The sequence below is a fragment of the Dunckerocampus dactyliophorus genome, chromosome 2, assembly GCF_027744805.1.
Source record: "Dunckerocampus dactyliophorus isolate RoL2022-P2 chromosome 2, RoL_Ddac_1.1, whole genome shotgun sequence".
In the NCBI taxonomy this organism is placed as follows: Eukaryota; Metazoa; Chordata; class Actinopteri; order Syngnathiformes; family Syngnathidae; genus Dunckerocampus; species Dunckerocampus dactyliophorus.
This window is the reverse complement of record NC_072820.1, coordinates 36,369,546-36,387,243: the sequence shown is the minus strand read 5'-3', so window position 1 is coordinate 36,387,243 and position 17,698 is coordinate 36,369,546. Positions and strand designations below refer to the sequence as shown.

The 17,698-nt window shown below is 40.9% G+C and overlaps 2 protein-coding genes across 3 annotated transcripts in view; one reads left to right on the top strand and one right to left on the bottom strand.

Moving 5' to 3' along the window:
- Positions 1-18: 18 nt before the first annotated feature.
- tbc1d24 (TBC1 domain family, member 24) overlaps positions 19-17,698 on the bottom strand; it is a 19,951-nt gene continuing 2,271 nt past the window's right edge. The window contains exons 1-7 of one of the 2 annotated variants that reach the window (XM_054768298.1): positions 12,986-13,156; positions 6,065-7,138; positions 3,495-3,653; positions 3,351-3,414; positions 3,168-3,263; positions 1,061-1,307; positions 19-979 (exon numbers count right to left, since the gene is read on the bottom strand). In XM_054768298.1, the coding sequence (XP_054624273.1) occupies positions 825-979; positions 1,061-1,307; positions 3,168-3,263; positions 3,351-3,414; positions 3,495-3,653; positions 6,065-7,050 (1,707 nt within the window). In that variant the 5' untranslated portion in view covers positions 7,051-7,138; positions 12,986-13,156 and the 3' untranslated portion in view covers positions 19-824. Of the gene's footprint in view, positions 980-1,060; positions 1,308-3,167; positions 3,264-3,350; positions 3,415-3,494; positions 3,654-6,064; positions 7,139-12,985; positions 13,157-17,698 lie in introns of those variants that run through there. The other variant, XM_054768299.1, reaches the window with a different exon arrangement.
- LOC129177318 (alpha-1,6-mannosylglycoprotein 6-beta-N-acetylglucosaminyltransferase B-like) overlaps positions 16,145-17,698 on the top strand; it is a 15,388-nt gene continuing 13,834 nt past the window's right edge. The window contains exons 1-5 of the mRNA XM_054768297.1: positions 16,145-16,293; positions 16,528-16,585; positions 16,918-17,036; positions 17,130-17,256; positions 17,340-17,476. Of these exons, the coding sequence (XP_054624272.1) occupies positions 16,560-16,585; positions 16,918-17,036; positions 17,130-17,256; positions 17,340-17,476 (409 nt within the window). The 5' untranslated portion in view covers positions 16,145-16,293; positions 16,528-16,559. The remainder of the gene's footprint in view (positions 16,294-16,527; positions 16,586-16,917; positions 17,037-17,129; positions 17,257-17,339; positions 17,477-17,698) is intronic.

The following is a 17,698-nucleotide window of genomic DNA, read 5'->3' as shown; positions in this document are numbered from 1 at the left end:
CAGTTAATGTATAGAAAGCATTGATATGTATTTTCATATGTAAATGACACTTGTGACGTTTTAACTGACGTTTAACCATACAGGAGAATCCAAATATCAAAAGGTTGCATAAGTGTGAGAACATTTTTGCCACAATTGTGGACTCTTTTTACCACTGTTTATCATAATGGGTGGAAAGTAATAAGAACATACAGTCACATTGCTTGTTAACCAAAAACAAACTGCACCCATAGACATTCATTTAAAAAAAAAAAAAAGCACAAAGAGGTTTGCTTAGCGGTCACTCAATTGACAGCTTTGGCATTACCATAGTGCAAAATGACAACTCTCCAATTCACCACATTATATTCACAGGCACATATCACAGGAATTCATTTGGAGCTCACACGTATACCACTAAGGGACGAAACTTTTAGCTGACTTGGAACAACTTCATTTAACATTTCAGTCCCAGAAAAAGACGAGGAAAAGCACAATAACACAATATCTGATCGTTGATATTTCCTTTAGGACCGTAGGGGTTGTTTAAAGGTGAATTTTGCAATCTTTAAACAAAATGTATGATCAGAATTCACATTCACAAATTCCACTGTGCACCTAAACAAACCACAGCTGACTTAATAGAAAATGTACGCACAAGCGAGAAAAAGACACACACAAATAGACACAAATCAAAAAAATATAATTTTTCATGACGAAATTAGGTTAATAAATAACATCTAATTTACAGGACGGCTTCGGTTTAATGCATTGCACACACATTTCTGGACTTAATATCATATTATGTTAGAATAAGTGATCATCACTGCGTAAAGTGGACGCGATTAAGAGGCCATGGTGTCCTGGAAGCCCCACACTTCCAGCAAGGACACCTGGAAGCTCTCAGCACACAGCGGAGGATTGTCGAACGTTGTGCACCGGCCAGTACGCCCGTGGTTCAGCTCGGAGTCAATGTAGAGAGCGTTGCCTTCTCCGCCGCCTGATTGAAGATAAGAACACAAATGCAAGATTTTACGGATATAAACAATGTTGTGTTCACGTGTCTTCTGCTTCCACTCACCTACGATGATGGAGTCAAAGTTTCCTGCCATAAACATGGACGTATTCTTCGAGTTGAGGTTGAAATGGCGGGCGGACAGGAAAGGCGACAGCTCACCAGCCAACTTCTCTGGCTCCTGCAAGCTACTGCTGTCAGAGTTTTGGCCGTCAGAAGCACCTGCATCCTCATGGCCCTGATTCTTGACGGCAGAGGCTAACTCGGGGTGGCGGATCACCACCCACTCATAGCGCTCCATCTCTGGCTTCAGCTAGCAACAGAGGGCATGAGGCTTCATAAACATTTATAGGGCACTTCATAAGGTACACCTGTATGGTGTAACTTGATAAATATACAGTACACGCATTTCAACACCTAGTACACAACATGTCTGCTTTAGACTGCTACTTCCTGACATCAGTTCAATGCTCCCCTACGGTATCAGGTGATGCCCTGGTGAAACACAACCGGATCAGGTTACAGCAGTTTCCGATCTGGCCGTGTCTGAATACGCGTGCGTGGGAGTGTTTGCTCGTGTGCAGAGCTCAGACAGCACAAAGCTATGCATGAACATGGCGAGTGCGAGTAAATAATTCACACACTCTGGGCATCTGAGACATAATATTTTCTATTTATAGTACAGCAAACTCGGCAATGCACCACACAGACAGAAAAAGACTGGTGCATTTAAAAAAAAAATGTAATATACGTACATGACAACATGTCAAATTCGATTGTTTTGATTCAGCAAATCTTTGGATGCATTTTGAGGCCAATTATGTTCAAGTCAAAATCTGGTGAAGCTAGAGTGCACACCACCCTCTGCTGGCAATGATATGATATTGCAAAAAAAAAGTACACAAGACATTCTTTTGGTGGATAGCCTAAGTACCAACTTAATTGAAGACATGACCACAGCTCTAAACTGTGGCAACACAAACTAAACTCAAAGAAAATAACTCAACACACATCCTAAAATAAACTGCCCTTAAGCATGTAATAAAGTTATTGATAGTCCTGAGTCTATTACAAACGGTTTTAATATTTTCTTATTGAATGTGTACAAGAATTAGCAAGTCATTTTAAATCTACTGAGTCATCTCCTGAAGAATTCGACCCGATCGCACAGACCTCTTTTACATAAATGAGGTATGTTGTGAAGTTAAAAAAGTGATTGCTAACAAGAGTAATTCCACATCTAAGGACACACAAAACTTAAATGCTACATTTATTAAGAAATATCTGAGCTGTCTGTTGGAACCAATTATTTACTTAGTAAACTTGTCAATCCAAACGAACGTTCCCAGAGGGCAGGAAAACTGCAATAATTATCTGCAATAATTATCCCAGTAGGGGTTCACGGTGACTGAGTGGTTAGCACACAGTCACACAGGCCACACAGTCTGGAGATCGGGAAGATCTCTGCTGGGCATCTCTGTGTGGAGTTTGCATGTTCTCCCCGTGTGTGTGGGGGTTTTCAACGGGTACTTCGGTTTCCTCCCACATTCCAAAAACATGCATGTTAGGTGAATTGGAGACTCTAAATTGTCCATAGGTATGAATGTGAGTGTGAATGGTTGTTTGTCTATATGTGCCCTGTGATGGTTGGCGGGTGTACCCCGCCTCTCAACTGTTATTGTACACTGTATTTTCGTTTCTATTTTTATTTCCTCTCTTCTTTTACTCTTGTTAAATGTTTTTATAATTTCAAAAGCCTCCTGTGGACAAGTGCTGCGAATTAGCACATATGCTAAAACACTCAAACATGCATCCGGTCTGTCCAATGTAATTGTGATGTCCACATCAAATAAACAATAATTTGCTAAAGAAACTATACTATATTACTATAAATAAATATATATGTATGTATATTTTAACTCACATTTGTAAACGTGCATACAGTGTAATTTTTTTTTTTTAATGCCGTGCCATGTGTGTGCAATACATACGCTCATCACTCTCATCTTTATTCATTTCTCTTATTTTTAGTTTAGTAGTTTTCTGAATTTTCTGCTGCAACAGAGGACTTTGCCCAATGTGAGATAAATACATTTGATCTGATCTTATAATAAAATAAATACAAATATCAACTATCTCTGACAAACAAAAATAAATAAAAAAAACAACTCACTCTAAAAATGAAGCACTCTCCCGTGCCGAAGAAACTTAGCTTATTGCCACCCCGCTTGCGTTCTTCCCAATCTGTAGACAGGAAGGCTCCACATACCTGAGTCAAAGAAGAGTTGCCATCATCCATTACTCAGCATTTTAAGTACCGTATATCTGTTGCAAGTGTTTTTATGTGCTTGCATACATCTCCATCTGTGGTTCTAATGAGCAGCAGAGTGGGCTCATAGCCTTCGCAGTGGGAGTAGAATCTGGGTGAAGATGTCACAGTGGATATTTACAGTCTATGTAACCCAAGGTATAAGCACACAAGTGATGAAAAACAGTGTACCTGTTGAGGCTACAGCCATGTGTGGACGTGGTGAAGAGGAGCTGAGGTTGGCACAGGGCGAAGCGCTCAGGGATCCAGGACCAGATGTCTCGCATCTCCTTTGTGCTGACAATCTCTGAGGAGAAGGTCTCTGGGTTGAGTGCCAGCTGCACATTCTTTCTGGAGACACAGGAAGTGAAACGTCAGTCATCTAGCTAAGGGTGAATAGTGAGTGCTTTGACTATACAGCATCTCATTAAAGTGAGAGTACACTCCTCACATTTTAGCAACTATTTTATTATATCTTGTCAAGGGACTGTATTATCAAAATGAAAGGAGGATATACTTTAGTGTAGTCAGTGTACAGCTTGTATATTGCATTGGTACAGATTTTCTATGCACTGAAAATGAGCCAACACACATCCATTATTGTCTAAATAGCTGGCAACACAAGTGAGTCCAGAGATAATTGTAAATTGCTTACAGTCGAGCATGGTGGTGGTAAACTCATGGTCTGGTGCTGCAGGAGTGCACTGGAGAGCTGTGGTTCACTGAGGGAATCATGAATTCTACCATGTACTGTGACAATGTGGAGCAGAGCTTGGGAAACTGTTTTCCAACATGATAACAAGCCCAAACACAAGTGCAAGTTGATAAAGTACCTTGCTGAGGAAGGTGATGGAGGATTCCCGTAACAACCGTGCAGCTCTGGTGAATTCCATACCCAAGAGGATTAAGGCAGTGGTAGATAATGTTGCTCACACTAAAATATTGACACTTTGAACATGTTCACTTGTGTTGGCAATTTATTTAGAAAATAATGGCTGTGTGTCGAGTCATTTTCAGGAGATAGTAAGTGCGTACTGGGGTACGCAAATAAAAATTAAAAACTGCTCGACTACATTTGCTCTGAACTCAGAGATTTACATAATGCGCTCGAACGCCTCATGTGAACAGCCACAGCACAGGTAGTACAATGCAGAAGAAAGGCGACAGCATGAAGTTGTTAATTGTTCCATGTATGTTAGATGAATAAATACGTTTGAGGGTGTTGTGCATTGTGTTTAAGTGTTTACTCTTGAAGATTTTTCAAGATCATTTATAGTGTGCTAAATGAGAGCTGGTCTATTATTAATTAATTATTACGTTTACTGGCATGTTGTTGCAGACCAAAACACAACATGAGAGCTCAGTTCACATCTTACCACAGCTTGTCACCACTTGTTATAAATAAATGCACCAAACAGAAGAGAAATCTGCCACCTGCCAAACCTGTCTGGAAAGGGTTATAAAGCCATTTCTAAAGCGTTGGGAAAATTACCCCAAGAGCACAGCGACGACTCATCCAAGAGGTCACAAAAGACCCCACAATGACACAAAAGTTTTTGGAAGGTTTGTGTCCCATTACATCTGTCGTAAAAGTGACGTTGTGTTTCAGAAAAAGAACATCATGCCAACAGTAAAATATGTTGGTGGTAGTATGATGGTCTGGGGCTGTTTTGCTGCTTAAGTACCTGAAAGACTTGCTATGATAAATGGAAGCATCCATTCTGCTGTCTACCAAAAAATCTTGAAGGAGAATGTCCGGCCATCTGTTCATGTCCTCAAGCTGAAGCAAACTTGGGTTTTGCAGCAGGACAATGATCCAAAACACACCAGCAAGTCTGGCTGAAGAAAAACAAAATGAGGACTTGAGTGGCCTAGTCAACCTGACCTGAATACTATCAATATGCTGTGGCATGACCTTAAAAAGGTGCTTTATGTTATCGCAAACACTTGATTGCAGTTGTTGTTGCTAAGGGGAGCCCAACCGGTGATTAGGTTTAGGAGGCAATCACTTTTTCCACACAAGGCCATGTAGGTTTGGATTTTTTTTGTCCCGTAATAATAAAGTTTCTTTTAAAAAATGCATTTTGTGTTCAGTTGTGTTGCCATTGACTACTATTCACATTTGTTTGATGATCTGAAACATTTAAGTGTGACAAACATGGAAAAAAAGGAAGGGGGCAAACACTTTTTCACACCACTGTATCTTGGCCTACTAAAACCCTCTGTATAGTTGCCTATGTGTGCTGTTGAAAAATAAGACACAATAAGACATGGGATTTCCTAATATAATGTCATAATATGAGATCTATTTAATAATATATCAAATATGTTTAATTGTGTGGTTTATGCTTTTTAAGTGTGCAGGAATAGGGGGTAAATGACTTCCAGTCAGATGTCTAAAGGGGTATGCGACTGTGAAAAGTTTGGGAACGGCTGGTCTAAATTATATGCAAGTTTCATTTCTACAGTATTGTGCGTTGAGCCGATAATAAAAATGCTTGCTGAAATGCGAGTAGTGTAATCACTTTTGTGAGATACCTGTTTGCTGAAAGTGAGCCAGACGCAAACAAAAACAATAGAAATAGATGGTAGAAGAGAGGAGAAAACCCACCTAAATCTGAACCAAAAGGGGAAGCAAGTGAAGATGAGATGGAAGATGCATGGAAGAAGGTGGCAGAAACCAAATAAGGATGAAATAGAATGTAAGTGAGTGAGAGAAATCACAACAAACACTTCTGGTTGTGTAAATGAAGTGGGTCTACCTCTTCTGCTTGACAGTGATGCCTTTTTGTTGCAGGGACTTTTCATTGGTCAGCTGCAACAGCGTGATCTCCTTGCGACTCAGCAGACGAATGGAGAAGGCCTTCTCCAGAAGTTTATCAGGCGTGACGACGGAGGAGATTCCTTTGATGAAAGCCTGAATATCTGACTTGACTTTGGCGGAATCCTGCTGCTGGTTCCCCTGTCCTGCTGCGGCCCCCGCCTGGTGCTTCCGGTAGAATTTGAGTAACGCTATGGCCACGCGGTACAGAATCTTGTAGCCCTCCACCATGAAGACATCCAGGACACGAACCATGTGGCTGAAGGGCAGGTCGCCGAGCACCCAGCGCTGCCAGTCCGAGTAGACTTCCAGCACATCCTGGGCTGTGGCCACGATCAGCTTGTGAGCCGGCGCGCAGTACTTGTTGGCCAGGTCCCCGAAGGTCATGCAGCCAGATTCATAGGCAAGAAAGGTCTGATCCAGGAGCCGCTTGCCTGGCTCGTTGCACGCGAGTATGCGGCTCACATGCTCAAAACACTGAGCTTCGTTGGCGCTGAAGTGCAGGAGCAAGGATGTAACGGCTGGAAGGGACGGGCAGTAGGAAATGTCGGGAAACTGACCAGCCAGGCAGTTGATTATGCGGTGGGCGGAGCCTACTGCATCTGCTTTCAGGCAGTAGCGTGGCACAGTGGCCCCATCCACAAACTCTGGCAGCGGGATGTTAGAAGACGGCTTTTTAGTGGCTGCGCTTCCCATCAGGTCTCGATACACCTCAGCATCCGGAGTCACCGTGCGACACGGGATGGTTTTGATCAACTGCTGGTACACTTGTGCCCGGAGTTTGTGATTCTTTGCCCAGTAACCCTGGCGAGCCATCTGCTTGAACTCTCTGAGGTCCTTACAGTCCACCTTGGTGGGACTTCCGCTTTTCGCCTGATCCCCCATCTGGTTCCAATCCACAAAGGTGTCATAGTCCTCTTCAGCCATGGTGGGAAACCAAGTTGAAAAGGTGTTATTGAACTCCTGCTGCACACAGCTGGCCTACTTTACAGAGCAGCCCATAACTGTCACTAGACTGAAAATGGCGAAAAAAGTGGAGAAATTAGCACAATTATTGGACCCAAAATAGTATTATGACATTGCAGCAGATCAGAAACTGCATACAAACGTAAATGTTTACTTTCCGCTACGGGTGTCACGAGACACCTAACTGACAAGACGAGATGATGCACGACATTGGGTCCATGAGAACGAGACAAGACAATATTTTAACATTCATTTGAAGAAAAGTACAATGAAAATTTTACTGGACAAATAGACTTTTTATTTAACGGTGGGTTACTGTTTGGAGTTTTTTTAATTCCTGTTTTACAGCTTTCAGGTGTACATTGCACTGTGTTACGGAAATGGAGCTCACTCCCGCTCGCCTGTTCGGCGGATTCATTACATTTGTTGATGGCTTGTATTTAATGACCAAATAAATGCATGACGCAAGAAACACTTAAAAGCGCACCCTTACTTGCTAAATATATCAACCATCTTGCTAAACTGCCAACACGTAGGCCTGTCACAATAACAAATTTTGCACTTAAATAAAAATCACAATCAGAACCAAAAAATATAAAAAATAAACCGTGTCTCTGTTACAAAAAAAAAAACACACTCCAATAAAAACCACACACAACAATAAAAAACAACTAATAAAATGGAGTATCAAGTCTCTGTAAACCAATTGCACTTCAATTAATAATGAACACTGAATATTATTCTAACAGGTAAACAAAGTGCAGACTCGCCCCACAGGCCATATGCAAATCTGTAGCCACTTAATTAGACAGATCCCGAGCAAGGAACACCAACATGTTGACCTTGTGCGGTTTAAAGTAGAGATGTCTCGATCCACAGTTTTTGGCTTTCGATGTCTTTCCTTTGTCTTTCCGATCCAATACCGATCCTTTTTTTTTTTTTTAAATAATAAGCTTTTGTTACAAAAATGAATTTGTGGAATCGAATATGGTTACGAAAATAGCTCTACAAAGCATTAATAATAATGCAATGTAAGATATTTTTCTGACATCCTTATTTTGTTTACACAATTAGACAAATGTGACAAAGTGCGCTCTTATTTTTAAAAGAGGGCCGGAAGTGTGTCGTGTGTGTCGAGAATGGCAATTGACGGGTGATACAAGCTGGGTGCAAGAATAAACTCCTAATAAGCCTCTCATCTCTTTTCACTCAGAACCTGCACATCTTCAGTGGGCATTGTAAAATGGCCCTTAAATTAAAGCGGTAAAACAGAAGACGGTGAAAAAATACTCATCCAGCCTGACTCGCACGCACACACACACACACACACACACACACACACACACACACACACACACACACACACACACACACACACACACACAGCTGCACTAGCACGCAGTCCTAAACTAAGCTAACCCTGCTAGCTTCCATTCACGCTCTGTAACAAGAGCTTACAAGGTTTTTCGCCGCCGTTTCGGCATGTTTAGTCGTATTTATGATGAGATTCCGCCACAATTGAGTGGCCCGCTGGGTAAATACTTCCCCTCACAAACTTTCCCTATTCTCATGATGACATTATTTCATTCGCATGGCACTTTCTGCAAGAGTCCGCGTTGAGCAGTAGATTCCATTTTTACTGGCCAATTCCACGATTCCGGAAATGATAGGGTCCTAGACTTTCTTCAACGCAATAGTAATTTATTGACGGTCCATAGTGTAAACAACCAGCAGTGAGAGTGGCACTTCCCGTGTAAGCTCGCCACACCATGACACAGCAGTCCGGGCACAGTGAGGGGGAACTGATGCGGAGCGTTGCAGCAATCTTCATCCTATACACAACAATGGACAGGCGACAGTGCGCAGTGATATGATGAAAGGGAAAAGTAACGCAGAGCGATTTGTGAGGTCTGATTTTTTCAAGGAGGCATTTTTGTGATGTAAATCTATTACTCTTTTGAACGCATATTGTTTTCAGAAGCCAAACGCTTTACTTAAGTGACTCCAGCAACTAACTGCAACTACATTCTTCATCACCAAAATCCAACTAAAACTGGCTGTGGGGGGTAAGTCACTGTCGATGCACTACACTGCTGATGGGGCTGACATCCAACTTCATGTTTGCTTTTCCTTTCATGAGGAACGCAACAGGAGTGCAGCAGACGCATTCACACATTCCTCGTATTGGAGTTTGTGCCAAGTTTTAAGGTGGTGAAAAAGATTTTTTTAATGCTCTGAATTCAAAGTAACTCCACATTACTGAGCTACCACTTATTCCTGGCTGTCGCTTTGACTGTCCTCCTGCATGCAGGGATGAGAGAGATACAGCACAAATCCAGTCTAAATCGATAAACAATATGGTTGGTTTTTATATCGTGCTTAAAGTAAATATTGATATTTTAAAAATAGATATATCGCCCAGCCCTAGTTTGTATCGTTTCCTTAAGCGTATTGTCACATTCCTTTTCTGTCATCCTGGTGAAGGGACGAGCCACACCTGTTGCCACCTGGCAGTTAATCATGTTTTTTAGGCTTATCCACTGATTTCGAATCAACTTTCGCAATAAAAGTGTTCCAGTACACTCTCCATGTTGCTGTAGAAGCCATTGTCCATTAGCAACAAAGCCAGCTAACAAGCCAAATACTGTAGTTAACCAGTTTCTCACTGAGTTGGCTCCCCAGAAAAAACTGCCCCTAGCAATTTGATGGAGAATTGCAGAGCTTTGAAAGTCTCATGGCGGCATCAGAAGAGAGGCACAGAAGCATGAACCACTCGGAGTCACAGCAGAAGGACTAAGAAAATAATCCTATTACATTTTCAGTAATAGCCATGCAGAAGGGGTAGGATCAAATAAACTCTGCTTCTTCCTACTCCTTTTCAGACATGTTGAACTATGTAATGTAACCACATGATGTTCCTTAATAAAACCTGTTAAACATGTCTGAAAAAAATAAACCATACCCTACCATACACCACTTTCTACAAAACATTACCTACTCAGATGCATGAAATCAACATTACATGTGACTGACTGCAGTTCTCATGTCTCTAGTTATACTTTAATTGGCCAATGTTAATGTTAAAGCAAGCATCTCAGGAAGAGGGAGCGCTATTTGGCCGTAAGACAATCGGCATAGAGGAGCCAGCACAGTTTTGAAGCTTGGTCACATGGTTGCATGCATGGGGACAAAAAGCATGTCCAAAGATTAGTGGAAATATACTGAAAACGACAGTCACAGTAGTCTTTTTTTTTGCAAGATGGCCATGTTTGTTTTTGCTCACACTGCTTGTGCAACTTAATTGCAGACTTCACCACAGCAAATTTCAAGATTCAAGAGTTTTATTGTCATATGCACAGTAAAACGGGTAGTTCTGCTATGCAATGAAATTCTTGTTCTGTTCATTCTCCCAAAAAAAGAAATAAAAACACAAGAAAAAGAATAAGAACAAAAGAAACATAAATACCAACAAATTAAGCAACAACAACAGAAGAGACATTAATACAAATAAATAAATAGTGCTATGAGTGTATGTGTGTGTGTGTGTGTTGCGTGCAGCGTGTGTGAGTGCTTCGTTGAGAAGCCTGATGACCTGTGGGTAAAAGCTGTTTGCCAGTCTTGTGGTCCTGGCCTTCAAACTCCTGTAGCGTCTGCTTGACGGTAGGAGTGTGAATAATGAGTGTTGTGGATGTGTGCTGTCCTTGATGAGGTTGTGTGTTCTTCGTAGGACTCGAGATTTATAAATGTCTTGCAGTGAGGGGAGGGTTGCCCCAACAATGTTCTGTGAGGTCTTGATCACCCGCTGGAGTGCCTTCCTATCACGTGTTGTACAGTTACCGTACCATTCATCAGCCTAATCACTGGTGATGTTGAAACATCATACAGAAGAGAGGTGGCGGACCTCATAGCTTGGTGTCGTGATAACAATCTCCTTCTCAATACAGATAAGACTAAAGAGATGATCATTGACCCAAGAACAAGGGAAAAGGAGCCACATAGACCCCTGTTTATTGGTGAGACTGAGGTGGAGAGGGTGAAATCCACTGTGTCCTTGGCACACACATCAGCGAGGACCTCACCTGGTCTCATAACTCCCAGCAAATTATCAAGAAGTCCCAAAGGAGACTGTACTTCCTGAGAAGACTGAGGAAATTTGGCATGTCCACTAAAAATCCTGAGTTGCTTCTATAGATGCACTATCGAAAGTGTCCTTACCGCCTCCATCACTGTTTGGTACGGTAACTGTGTTGCATTTAAGTAGATAAAGAGAATCTTTTGCACGTTCGAATGAACTAAAAAGGTACACACGGGACCACTAGTCTTTAAAGGGGACCTATTATACTAATTTTCGAGCCTTTGTATTGAGTTCTGGACTCCTGTAGAGCAACTACACATGACAACCTGCACAGAAAGCTTTCTAGATCTTCCAGACTCTGCACCTCTTCCTGCCTCCCACCCGGTTTACACGGTCTGCGTAATTTACTCCACCCCCGGCCCTCCTCCAGGTAGGCCTCCTGCCGAGCCCACCCCACTGTGATTGGTCACACTCCTGAGGACTTCCGGACAACTGCCGAACCCCTTTTGTCCAATTACTTACACAAAATAAACACAGTTAAGACACTGATAAATTGTTACTTACAGCTTGCTCTTCTGACTCCTCAACACGACAAAATAATGTTGGAAAGGCATCGTTCTTCAGCAACAGTTTGGCAGATAGTCCAGCTTTGTACTGGCCCATGTTCACAAAACAGTCCCGTGTGAAATGCCGTTGAAAGAGGAGTACATTTTTCTCTTGCTGGCCGGGAATCAGCAACTCCAACCGCTTCTGCCTGATGCTTGCCTCTTTAGGCACACCCGAACAAACATTTCCTGGGAGCCATTGCTCGACGTGATAATGCCGTGAACAGAGAGAAGCAAAGCGGGAGAGCTGGGCATGCCCATATAAGCAAGTCCGGGTTGCATTGACGTCAATGGAACTCGGTGCTAAAAAAAAAAAAAAACTCTGCAAAACACAGCGTGCGGAGCCGTCCAAAATTGCCTTCAGGGCTCACTTCCAAATGTACAATCCTCGAGATCTGCCGCGTTGGTATCGTTTAACACAAAAATACAACATTGTAACAACATTTATAGGTCAGAAAAGAGGAAAAAAAATAATAGGTCCCCTTTAAGCCAGGAGGGTGGCTTACATAAAAATGTAACACGCCACTTTAATAATTATTGTTATTATTAATTGTTATCATTAAACATGCTACAACCAATCCGATGAAGGTACACGATTCATTGATAAGCTTCGAACTATGGCACAAGTGTGAGCGTATTTTCACCAAGTTTGAACAATATCGTGATAATACTGATAACCGTGACTGATATTAAACCCATTGCTTGCCACCTGGTTGTACCGAAATGCAAATACACGAGATTTACCAAACCATTTAGTCAATAAAAACACATAAGATAGTAAAACGAACTGTCAAAATAATTCCTATTTAAATGGAAAACAACGTGAACAAATCTGGGTTTGGCATTTCCATTCATTGCTGCCAAGTTAGCGTTGTTAGCATTAGCTAGCTGACACCGGCCACTGTCCACTGCAGAAGCTAATACAATTACAGTCGCACTCTCACAACTAACGACAACTCACACATAAAGAGAAGGGTGCAAATACAATAAAATATTGTAAAACAACCTCAGTAAAAAAAAAGTTAGTGGCTAACGCTGCAGCACTGGCTAGCATGGACGCTACATACCTCCAGATTATTTTGCAGGGCGAAGCTTTCAGTTTGAATTTGAGAAAACGACCATTGCACATCACTGTGCCAGTGTAAGGAATAAGCACAGGTGCTTATTTATGACATTAGGTGAGAACGTGTTAAATAAATGCTGATGTTTCTCTTACCTGGATGCAGATGTCTTGAGACGTGAAGTAACAGTCGCAGGAACAACTCGCGCATGCGCAGTTGCTCCAAAGCGCCCCAATATGCAGCTGCTGAGCACAAATAGACTGCCTACGTTGATTTTTTCCACTTAATTACCCCCCATGCATAAAATTGTATTATATTATACATATAAAAATAGATAACATTTGTTGACTTGGTTACAGGAAGTACCCTGACAACAGCAACAACAAGCCCTGCCTTTGTGCTGTGGTCAAAGACAGCACCAAGACACATGACACTTATTACTGATGATTAAATTGAATAATCCTCATTGCCTTTTGCAACAATTTAAAATGAGCCATGTTGTTGTAGGCCTAAACTGGGATTTGCTTGCCCATTTTTAAACATTGTGCATCCAGATATCATGCAATGCATGAGAAGATATGCATGCATCTGAGTTTTTAAGTGACTATGCATTTTGGTAAAATAACAAAACTATGTGCGTGTATGTGTATGAGAGAGAAAGCAAGAGAGACAGATGGGTCTAAAGCCAGTAAGCCTTTAGAGCCTAGCTTATTGGAGGTTTATGCTCATCAAATCTTCCGCTCCCACACATTGTGTGCCTGCCCCCGTCCTACCATCTCGTGCAGTTTCATGCACGAGTGCACAAACACAACACAAACACTTTTTCAATGAACTATTTGGAAGACTTTGTGAAAAGGCATCCTCATTAGGAAACCTTGAAACTTCAGGAGCTGGTGCTTTCTACCAATCAGACTTCAGTGTACTTACTTAATGGGCCTATACAGTATGTGACCTTTCAAAAGTGGTCATGTTATTGTATATACTAAATATTTGTAACATTTTCTATTTGTGTTTATCTAAAATGTATTGTATTGTGTTGCAGGGCTATTCAACAAAATTGTTATGTGGGCCACATTTGCAAAAATCTAAGAAGACCAAATGGCTAATATATTCAGAAATTAAAATAGGAGCAATATGTTTATGCTTGTCAAAAATTGACAAAATGAAAGGAGCACTTTGCTTTTTTTTTTAGGACCTTTTAGGACCTTTTAGGACCTAAAAATGCAAAGTCAAAAATATATTTGACTGGAGTGCTCTGCTGTTTTTAAGGATCTACTGCAAAGATGCTAGCCCAAGATCCCCTATGTAACAGGAACAATCTGCTGTTTTCTAGGATCTATACAAAAAGTGTAATCAAAGATAAATCAAAGAAAGACTGGATGCATGGTGGGGGGCAGTCTCGTTAATCATTTATTCTATGCTGATGACTTAGTCATTGAGTCTCCTTACAGTGCTGGCTTACAGCAACTGCTCAGGATCTGCTCAAGTTATGGTATGCAGTATGACATTAAATTGAACCCAAACAGAGTGTAGTTATGATTGCTAAAACCAAAGAGGATCATAAGGTAGATTTTCCTTTATTTATCTATTTTTAGTGCTAAATGTGGTGAACAAAGTCAAATATTTGATATGGACCTGTGTCTGCAATAAAGTTTCTATCTATACTGCATGACACAAGTGTTCCGCTGTTTTTAGGCATCTTCTGCAAAAATGTGAGTTGCTCCAAAGTTTTGAACTGAGGTCAATGGCACTCATGGGCTGTCTTGCCTTCAGTTGAACAGCCCGCTTGCTTTGTATTGTATTTGTGGCATCTTGGCACAGCAAACTGGAAAGTCCTGCTCAGCTAAGCAGTGTTTGCTTCAGTTGAATTGTAATATCATTGGTGTATCATCAACCATGATCACACTTTACACAGCACATCTTAAAATAAACTAGCGTATAATTTCCCCATCATGGTTTTAGCTTACAATTTGTAGCCTTTTACACTCCAACCCGGCACTATGGCACCCACAGTAGGAACCAAGGTTGGCACGAGCTTATAATGTACTGTGCACAGGTACTGTACTTAGTACAGTATTCTCCGTACAGGTATACACAGTAGATCCCCTCTTTTCACATCAGTGAATGGCGAAAAACAAGTAATTGATATGACCACAAAAATGCCTTTTTTGAACACACGCTCGCTCCTCCCCCTGCAATCCCTCCTGCTAGCTTCAACATTTGTAATTATTACAGTATATTCACCTCCAGAAGCCTCCCCCACCTTTCTTCAAAATGCCTCGCACACTTATTAAACATAATTTCAATGATAAAATGCATAGCTATGCACTACTAATGAATGACTAGATACTCGATGCATAGATGTAATCGGTGTCACGGTATAGAAGTTATTTATAGGTTTCATTTTTTTGTCACACAGCAACTATGGGGCCTTGAAGGATGCTTCAATGCTTGACGAAAAGTCACTATCAGTGAAGCATAAAGATATAAACATATGCAAATTGTGGGCTTTTTTTAAACAGTGGTGCTGTACATTTTACCTGCATTATCACATATTTATACATTATTACCGGCTTAGGGTGAATGAGATGTGTTTCCTGTGGAAAAAAACCCACCTATTTTTGGGGAAAATGAAAAAAGTATTTTTTGGATAAAAAAATTGTCAAATTTGCGTGAATTATTATAATTTATTATTGAATTTTTTTTTCATTACTGATTTTTCTGCTATTTTTATTTTTCCATTATCTTCTATTTCAATATAATGTATACATGTAAATATAAATACGTCTGTATAGGTCACTTTATTTTTAAAATGTAAAAATGTATTTTATTTGTATTATTATTGTTATTGTTATTACTTTTAGTATTTTTTTCTGTTTTTATTTGTGGTATTTTCTTATCTTCTTTTGCTGTTTTTTTTTAACTGTGCAAGGAGCAATTTCAGACCCTTCAAGTCATGCACATTACACAATACAGTGTCTTGGGGTTTTGAACCTCTACTGATGTACATTAAAAGCATTACAGGCATTGTATTTTCTCATGTGTATAATAATTATTTATATATGTATATACTTAGGATAAAGTTGTCTGTGCCTGCAGCATTGGAACATTTTAGATAAGAATAATAGCATCAATCTACAGCCCAGGCAAGCTTGAGTCTGTCTTGCGGGCCTGAAAGAAACATTGTCACCCTCTAGCGTGGGTCCCATTGTGTCCGTGAATGGACCTCCAGGCCACAGTGGGTATTGTCTTCCTTTTAAAGGGGAGCCAGGTTACCATGGCAACCACAGGATGCCCACCCATGGGTCGCGAGACAGAGAAAAGGCCACAGCAATAGAAGGAGGGAAAGAGAGCGAAAGCAGACAAAAAAGGAGTTTTTATCCCCAAGTTTATTTCTTTTTTTCTGTTTGTTTTGCAAACCGGCTTGATGGTTGCCTGGGATTTGTCAGGGAGACCTCAGGAGGTGAGGATATGCATGTGTGTCTTGTCTATTGTAGTACAACTGTTGACATCTTTATACTGTGGTGACAGCGTTGTTTTGTATGACATAAAGACATGAAACGTATAAACTATACATCCATATTAGGCATATATGCAGTATATTGATGCATCATGTAATGCCAAACAGGATATCACAACAGGATGTTAAACTACGCTTACTCAGCATGTTGTACTATTTGAATGGTTCTTGTTCTAGCAGTGAGATCCAACAGCTGCAAAAAGAAGGTCATGCGTGTTGCGCTGCGACCACGCAGGTAAGACTGAGTCTCATCAGATTAGTGGCCGCAGTTGTCAGATACAAAAGATAGAGCAAGACAAATTTAGCCACTTGCTTCTCATATTGCTGAAACTGCAGATTTATTTTGTAAATGATATGTTTTGTATTTAGTATTACTTGTAAATGGTTATGTATTTTGTACTTTGCTCTGAGAAGCTTGAAAAACACTATATTTAACTGTGAATACCACAGTAGGTACAAGGTTAAAAATAAATCGCTAAAAGGTAGAAATTGTGGCCATATAATTCCTCTAATGCGTCAGATCACGAGGTTTGTACATCCTCTATCTATGTCTATTGTGCCCTCTAGTGGCTGCCTTGTGCTTTGTCTGGGCCTGTCTGCGGTCACAATGCTGCTGCAGAGCCTCTGGGTACCTCTAGAAATGTCCACATATGAACCCGCTGGGAGGTCACCTGCAGAAGTTCAGGGTACGAAACCTCAAACATAATGTCAAATATTTAGATGATTATGATATAATATTATGATATAATATCATAATATTAATCATTTGTCATTCTCAGGTCAGCAAGGTCTGGGCTTACACAGGCTGACCCTTCGCTTGGAGGCTCTTAATACACACGTGCAGAGGCTGAGCAGACAACAAAATACAAAGATGACCTCAGAGGACCTCCATCTGCTTCTACAGAGGTGCTAACACACCCTTGGAATACATATTGATCATATTTTTGTATTCAATTAAACAGTAAGCGCATGCTCTATTGGTTTACCAGCTTTAGACAGGACCAGCAAGGCTTGGCTCGCTTGGTTAAGAGCGAGCTTAAGAGAGTTTCCCACAGACTGGACCAGTTTAACCATCAACACCTGCCTCACACATCTACCACACATGACAATCACGGCCAAAACACAGGTATTTGAATGAACCTCGGTCATAATTGGTATTTTTTTTCAGCTTTTCAGCTTTTTTCAACATCGGAAAAGACCAATGCAATTAGTGTACCATAACCCAGCAATGCATATAAAATGCCACTAGGTGACAGACTTTCCTTCCTGTGCACACTACACTTCATCAGATGGAAGGAGGTTTACTTTATTTCAGTTTTATTATCTATTGTTTAACGTTTTCTTTGCA